At 49.3% G+C, this 8135-nt stretch overlaps 1 protein-coding gene across 1 annotated transcript in view; it reads right to left on the bottom strand.

The window, feature by feature from the left end:
- Positions 1-5219: 5219 nt before the first annotated feature.
- The window catches only part of LOC114487222 (uncharacterized), a 30113-nt gene continuing 27197 nt past the window's right edge, over positions 5220-8135 (bottom strand). The window contains exons 2-3 of the mRNA XM_028496333.2: positions 6404-6483; positions 5220-5958 (exon numbers count right to left, since the gene is read on the bottom strand). Of these exons, the coding sequence (XP_028352134.1) occupies positions 5712-5958; positions 6404-6483 (327 nt within the window). The 3' untranslated portion in view covers positions 5220-5711. The remainder of the gene's footprint in view (positions 5959-6403; positions 6484-8135) is intronic.

Genomic DNA, 8135 nt, shown 5'->3' with positions numbered 1-8135 from the left:
GATTGTAGTTCTTCTTGCTTCTGCTGTCTGCCCTCTGTTGGATGAGGCTATCTAAGAGGCTTCTGCAAGCCTCCTGATGGAAGGGACTGGGTGGTGGGTAGAGCTGGGTGTTGCTCTGGTGAGCAGAGCTCAGTAAAACTTTAATCTGCTTGTCTGCTGTTGAGTGGGGCTGACTTCCCCACTGTTGGTTGTTTGGCCTGAGGCGACCCTGCACTGGAGGCTACAGGCTCTTTGGTGGGGCTAATGGTGGGCTCTTGGAGGGCTCACGCCAAGGAGTACTCCCCAGAACTTCTGCTTCCAGTGTCCTTGTCCCCCTGGTGAGTCACAGCCACCCCCTGCCTCTGCAGGAGACCCTCCAACACTCGCAGGTGGCTCTGGTTCAGTCTCCTATGGGGGTCACTGCTCCTTCCCCCTGGGTCCTGATGCACACACAGCTTTGTGTGTGCCCTCCAAGAGTTCAGTCTCTGTTTCCCCCAGGCCTGTCAAAGTCCTGCAATCAAATCCCGCTAACCTTCAAAGTCTGATTCTCTGGGAATTCCTCCTCCCGTTGCCAGACCCCCAAGTTGGGAAGCCTGACATGGGGCTCAGAACCTTCACTCCAGTGGGTGGACTTCTGTGGTATAATTGTTCTCCAGTTTGTGAGTCACCCACCCAGTGGTTATGAGATTTGATTTTATTGTGATTGCACCCCTCCTACCATCTCATAGAGGCTTCTCCTTTGTCTATGAATGTGGGGTATCTTTTTTGGTGAGTTCCAGTGTCTTTCTGTCAATGATTGTTCAGCAGTTAGTTGTGATTCCGGTGCTCTCGCATGAGGGAGTGAGCACATGTCCTTCTACTCCTCCATCTTGAACCAATCTCAACTTCCTGGTCTTGAGATGGAGATTAACCTGGATTATCAGGTGGGCCTGATGTAACACAAGGTTCCTTATAAGAGAGGCAGGAGGTCAGAGAGCAGAGAAGATGCTACGCTGCAGGCTTTGAAGATGGAGAAAGTGCCCACAAGCCTAAGGATATAGGTGGTCTCTAGAATGGCAAGGAAATGGATTCTCCCAAGAGCCTCCAAGAAGTGCTGACCCTGCTGACACTTTGACTTAGACCAGTGAGACTGATTTTGGACTTTGGACCTCCAGCTCAGCATGATGGAAACTCTACTCCAGAATGGTGAAGTCAAGAACACAGGGCTTCTTCTCCCCCAGCTCCTGGACGGAGGGCTGTCTTCCCAGGAGAGGCAAGATGTCAGCATTTCTAAACCTGCCCCAGCTTCCCGTTGCCAAGGCCAAATTCTGGGGGGACGTGCAGATGGGAGCTGGGGCCTCATTCCTCTGCCTGGCCCACACTTGTGGGATGGGGGCTCCACCCCTGGCATGGTGCATCGAGAGCATCGGGGCCTGATTGCCTTGCCAGACTCCTGCGGCAGAGTTCCATGCTGAGAGAGACAAGCCTAGGAGACCTGAGGCTACTGCCCACCCACAGCCCCACCAAACACTCAGCTCTAAAGCAGGGGCATCACTTAGAGGGAAGCACGCCATTGTCCCCAGCCCCAGACAGAAACTAGATTCGTGGTTGCCTAGGACCAGGGGGTTTAGGGGTATAAGGGAGTGAAAGCTAAAGGGCACTGGGTTTCTTTTTGAGGCAATGACAATGTTCTATAACTGGCTATGGTGATGGTTGTCCCTATCTGTGAATATACTGAAAACCTCTGAATTGTGTGCCTTCAATGGGTGAATTGTATAGTGTGTGAATTATATCTCGATAAATCTGGTTTTGAAAAGAACCAATAAAAATTAAACTTGTGTTGTTTTAAGCCACTACGCCCATGATAGCTATTACAGCAGCAAAAGGAAACATACACCCCATACCCACCTCTAGCCACCATGGGTTTGGCCATGACCCAACTGCTTGGTCTCCCTACTGAGCACACGCTCTCCCAGCACTTGCTTTCTTCCTCCTTGGTGGTGCATAGCATCTGGGTGGGGGTGGGGGGATGTATTTTTTACTTACCTTGGGTGAGTCAAGCTTTACTTTACACCAGTGAACACAACACATAGGAGACTCCTTTTAAAAACCAGGGACAAAACAGTGCAGAGCTCCCAGACACGAGCAAAGCTCTGCCCCTTCCCACCCACCTCTAGGAGTGGCCCTGCTTGGGATCAATGCCCCTGAGGGCTTTTCTCAAGACATTTTGCTCTTGAGCTCAACAAGCTAAAACCAAAATTGGCGAGTGAAATAAATGTGTCCTCAACTTAGAAGCTTGGGTCCTTATTAGGCCCAAGAGTAAAGCTTCATTTGTTGGTGGTTGCCTTTTGGATTCCCTGCAGCTGGGCTGTGTCCAGTACAGTGTTTGTTTATATTTTGCATCAAGTTGAAAACTGCAGGACATTATTTTTCTAAGCCTTTGTTTTAAACTGGATGCATAAAAAATAAAAAAGAGCAATAGAAATTTAATTTGCTGAGAAGGAAGGCTGTTCGTCAGTGTTCCCGGCTCTGTGGCAGAGCTCTTTCTGTACTCTTAATCCATTTTGATTTCTTGGAAATAAATTATAGCCCATCCTCCTGCCCTGGATCCCTTGTTCTCTATTCCTATCCCCTTCTCCTCCCTTTCTCTGGGCCCTGAAACCTCCTGACCAAATGGAAGAAGTTTCCTTTCGCCACAAAGAATTACCAGAGAGCAGAGAGCGGTGGAGTCTTCTAGGGCAGGAGGGGTAATATAAACAGGTTTCTATTATACGGGATAATGTAAACAGGATGGCGTGGTGAGGGCTGTTCTTAGCACACTTCCCTCTTTGATCAATTCTCAAATCCAGCCACACTCTCAAAACTGGACTTGTGCTTGGCATTCTGTGGGTTTTTTTTTTTTTTTTCCTTTAACTCTGGTCAGCTCTGCTTTGTGTGCTGTACGCTCAGTCTGAGGAAGACATGATTCTGAAATCTCAGAGCAAGCCCCGGGGATTAATAGCTAACCTAGGCATGTGTTTGACTATTTATAAGACAAAGAAGAAGTAATCCCCAGGTGATGCCAAAGGCAGGGGACTAAGCCTCCAGGCAGAGGTGTGGGGTGAAGGGATAACCTTGGGCCAACTGATGACCCAGATGGCTCCGGCTTGCTGCTGCCCCTGTCTGCATGCTTACTTTCCAGAAGGTTCAGCTGCAAGTGATGCTGAGCCACATGCATGGACTGAGTCAAGAATCTCATGTTTGTAAGATAATAATATATGCAAAGCATCCATGGATGTTTCAAGTAAATATTATGTGTTTATTCTACCAGACTTTCATAGTCGCAGGTGATACAGCTCAGCAAAAGCAGTATAGTCAGTTCTTCCAGACTGTACCTTGTGGTAGTTTGAGGCTGCAGCTGGTGCTGAAGTGGAACTCACAGGAAACCCAGATGAAGGCCATGCTGGGTCCCTCCACTGAACAATGTGGTGTGACCACAAGTGGCTAAAAGACAACCAAATAAATGGATAGACCAGCCTGGCAAGAAAAGAGTCAGCCTGCGGTGGAAGGTCTGGGGAAGACCTATGCCTCAAAATCCTACCTTCTCAGCAAGTTTGGTACAACCCTTCGGTACTGCCTGTGTTTCAACCACTGGAGGATCCAACCCATCTGGGCCTCAGTTTCCTCACCTGCAAAATAGGTATAACGTTATTGTTATCCTTTCATCACAGGAGACTGGGACATGCTCTGCAGTAATTCTTTATGCTGTAATATCTATATGAAATGTCTGATACATTTGGGGTGCTCAAAAATTTCAGTAGTTATTGATTAATCACAAATATTGAGGGAGGGTCTAAGGTCAATAATATACCACGCAGCTTGAAGAGGGCACCTACAGTAGGAAGAGCCAGCACGACCTGAAGAAGTTGGGCATGGTGGCCCTGCAGGAGGTCTGGGCACAAGGGAAGGTCGTGGGCCTGGGCATTACTTCATAATTTGGGCCTGACAACACCCCCCAACTTGACAGTGTGGTTATCATTAGGATGAGAAGGGGGCTCAGTGGGCTGAAGTCAAAATTCCAACTCCACACACTGGCCTGCCCACGTTGATCTTGCAGCTGGGGACGCATTTTGGATGCAGAAAGATGCAACGATAGGGATAATAATTGTTAGCAATCTCCTAGGCCCATAGCGACTCTGCAGTGTCTTACCAGATCAGACACAGAAGCTATGTTTCACTGTGGCCCAATGAATTGCTGTGGATCCCAAGCATATGAGCAAGTTGCAAAGCTCTGCTTTAGTGTTTGGGGCTCTCTAAGCAGGAGGCTGCGGTTGTATTTCTGATGTTTTCTTTCTTGAGCTTAGTGGCAGCACACAGGTGTTAACACCTATAGCATTTCCTATGCCTTTCTGCATATCAGAAATACTTCCTAATGACTTTTTAAAGGAAAATGTAGGCCTAGTCCCACCAGCAAAGAGCAGTCCTTTTTTTTTTTTTTTTTTTTTTTTTTTGGCTCTAATGACAGGCTGTAAATTTTATTCTGAGGGGCCTTTGCTTTTCCAAAGATACATCTGTACTGCAGAGTTGCCTGCATCTTATTTGCTTTTTGTTTGTTTGTTTTTAATTTTCATTGGAGTATAATTGATTTAAAGTGTTGTATTAGTTTCTGCTGTACAGCAAAGTGAATCAGTTATATGTATACATATATCCACTCTTTTTTAGATTCTTTTCCCATGTAGGTCATTACAGAGTACTGAGAAGAGTTCCTTGTGCTATACAGCAGGTCCTTATTAGTTATCTATTTGATATACGGTAGTGTGTATATGTCAATCCCAATCTCCCAGTTTATCCCTCCCAGCAGTCCGTTCTTGATGGCAAAACCCGGCAGAGAGGAACAGAGCTGCAGTAAGAGCGAACGCCACGGGCAGCAGACTGGCACGCCAGTACCTTGTTAGAACTAGTTTCAAAACATTCCCTGAACAGCTGGTAAGGGAGACAGTCCGCCCTGAGCACAGTGGATGGTGAGAGGAGGCCACCCAGGGGTTAAAATTTTAACCCAGATGATCCCGAGGGTGAGTGAGTATACAGTACAAAGTTCAGTTCAAGGAGCTGTGTGCGCTCACTCATGCAAGCCATCAGGCCTTTGGGGTTCGCGGACCTGCAGAACGAGTGACCTGTGGAACTGACTCCGTCACCGAGTCCCACCGTGCGGGGCATCCTATACTAATGTGTAGGGGGTGGGGTGAAAGCAGGGCGGAGGGGGCCAAGGGCTTCAGCAGTATCCTGAATACTCAGCAGCTGCTTAATAACTACTCATGGACTTGAATTCAATAAAATCAAGAAGAAAAATGGAAATGCAGATCCTTGCAAAGTGCCTTCTGGCAGTTCAAAACACGTTTGTACTCTGAGGGAAAGTGGCAAGGATTAAGCATATCAAACTGGCTTTGTGCTTCTAAGGCCACTTGGTCCCGGAAGCTCCTTTTCACTCCCCGCACCTTCTCCTCCTGCCCCGGGTCGGCCGATTATCTATGGTGGTGCAGAATAATGGAATAATTTTGCCATTTACTGTCAAGACACTGCATCCAACAATGAGGGTTTTATTCTGAGATAAAGTTTGGAAAAAAAGGCTCAATAGATGCCAGATATTAATTTCCATCCTTGAGAAAGAAAGGAATGCAAACTGCAGCAAAGTTGTGTTGATTCATCAGTCTATTGACGCTCGAGCCCACGGTCTTTCCCTTCCCAGCTTGAAAGAATATGACTCATTGTCTCAGTCAAAGGTTGCATCCGTTCTCCCCCCGACCGTTAGCGCACCTTACTTTTGGAGAAGTGATTGTGTAGCCACTGTCATTAGGGGCCATACATTGTCCCTGAGGAATCTTCATCGGGGCGACCCAGTCCTCACGGGAGCAAGCTGACCTGCGCATCACGGGCCACGTGTGAAATAACAAGCTTTCCTCCTTTCTCTCAAGACCACCGTTTGGACGTACAAACACCGACTGCTTCTTATGTGTTAAATAGCTAAAGATCAGACTATTGTCAGGAGCATGAATGAATAACTGGCAAACTCCTGAGTCGTCACACAGTTTTATAGTTTTCTTTCCAAAGGCACTTTGAAAAAAGACTTCAAACAAACGAACAATACCCTATTCCCTGATGACTGTCCTTTGATACATGAATGTTTCCTGAGGTTTTAGGCTGGGCTCTGAGCTGCTCTGTGATGTCACGGAGACGGACAGCCCCCTCTGAAGCTTAGGGCCTATTCCTCTGCATGCATGTGAAACCCTCCCGGTGAAACCTACTGGATGACCTGGGAGGCCCAGGGCCTCAATGCAGTTGCGTTTCTGGACTCTGTACAGTTGGCTGCTGACCAGGATGGGGTGTCCAGACACTCCTACTCTGAGATACTTTGGGGTCAAGAAATATTTACAAGAAAAGTGAGGCTCAGAAAGATTAATTGACTTACCCGTAGTCTGGTAGAAAGACCCTCAGAGAGAGCTCCACCCTGGAAATCATGTTTGTTTGTTTGTTTGTTTGGAAATTTTCCTAAGAGAGAGAGAGAGAGAAACACAGACAGACATCATTCCCAGCCTTGTATACAGATACCCCACATGAATAGGCCACAGAGGAGGAGCGTGGGTGATTTAGAACCCAGCTTCTTGACAAAGGGACGGGTCCCGGAGCTGACTTTGTCTGTTACACAGCACCCTCCTGCCCTTGCGGCTGGATCACGCTGACTGGAGTCCTCCACGCTTGTCAGAAGGTGGCTCTGTAGCTTTCCTGAGCTACATTTCGGAGAGGCGGAAAGAAGGCCTAAGAGAAAATGGTACTGCCTCCCAGGCACAAGTGAGGGGCCAGCCAGCCCAGAAATGCCCCCCATGTGCTCTGGCGTCTTGGGTCTCCAGCCAGGCCAGGGTGTCTCTGGGAGCTGAGGAAACTCCCTGAAGCTCAGGATGAAGAGTAGGCTTAAATGTTACCCCTCTTAAGCGAATGAGAGAAGCCTGAGCTTTGGTTTCTACACCAGGGACACCGATCTGCTTGTGGAAGGGGCGGCCGGCCGGCCTCCCCAGAGGTTCTCCTGGGTGGTGTCAGCTCCTGGGTGAGGGCCTGGGCTCCAGTGGGGTCCACGGTCAGAGATTTTAGAGGAGGACGTCCCCTCAATGACCATCTGAAAATTCCAATCTGATCATGTCACGTTCCCAGTGAAACTCCTCTGTGTCTCCCAATTGCTCCTTGGAAGAAGCCCCAGAGCTCCGTGGGGGTGCCGCTCCCCTCCCCATCACACAGCAGAGCAGGCCCTGGCCCCCTGTGCTCCCTGCCTTCCTGCTCTCCCCCTAGCACTCCCCAACCCCTTCCTGACAGCCTTTCACTGTCCTTCATCTGGCCGGCTGCTTCTCCCTGCCCTCAGCCCAGGGCCTTCAGATCACTGGCCACCTTCACGGAGCCTTCCTGGACACCTCGCTAGGTTGAAGAGCCCAGTTCAGCATACCACACACCTTCCTAATATAACTAGCAGTTATGAGTAAATGACCACATACCCATCGAATGAATGTGTCTCTTCCTCATGAAGCTGTCAGCTCCCCACTGCATGTCACCAGCATCCAGCTTTGTCCCAGGGGCCACACTCAGGAAGCTGGAAGGAACTGTCTGTCTGCGGCAGCGAGGCAGGTGCAGCGTGGAGGGACCGAGGTAGGAGCCCTGGGCTCAAGTCTTACCTCCGGCACTTCCTTCCAGACTGCAGACGTGTCCTTTTGATGCCCTGACCTGGTCTCCTTCTCTGTGCTGTCTGACCCTCTGCTCTCTAAGGACTTCCCTCCAGCCCTGACATTCTCAGTGGCCATGAATTAATTCAGGCCTGGTCTCAGAAAATCATGATGTCAAGAAGTTTCTCCTGGGCACCCTCCCACCACTCCCTGGGCTGGCAGGGCCTCTGCTCTGCTCTCCATCCCTTGCTTCTCTCACAGCCCTCCTGAGGCACCTCACTTTGCTGGGAACAATTCCCTGCCAGCTGCAAGGGAAAGCAAGATAAGAAACTAATTTGAACTAGCAGATTGGAGCTTCATATATTATCTTCAGACACACAGGCATGTTAAAAGGCACCTGCCCGGGCTTCCCTGGTGGCGCAGTGGTTGAGAATCCGCCTGCCGATGCAGGGGACACGGGTTCGTGCCCCGGTCCGGGAAGATCCCACATGCCAC

Source organism: Physeter macrocephalus, chromosome 11 (assembly GCF_002837175.3).
Source record: "Physeter macrocephalus isolate SW-GA chromosome 11, ASM283717v5, whole genome shotgun sequence".
In the NCBI taxonomy this organism is placed as follows: domain Eukaryota; kingdom Metazoa; phylum Chordata; class Mammalia; order Artiodactyla; family Physeteridae; genus Physeter; species Physeter macrocephalus.
This window is presented reverse-complemented; position numbering and strand designations above follow the sequence as displayed.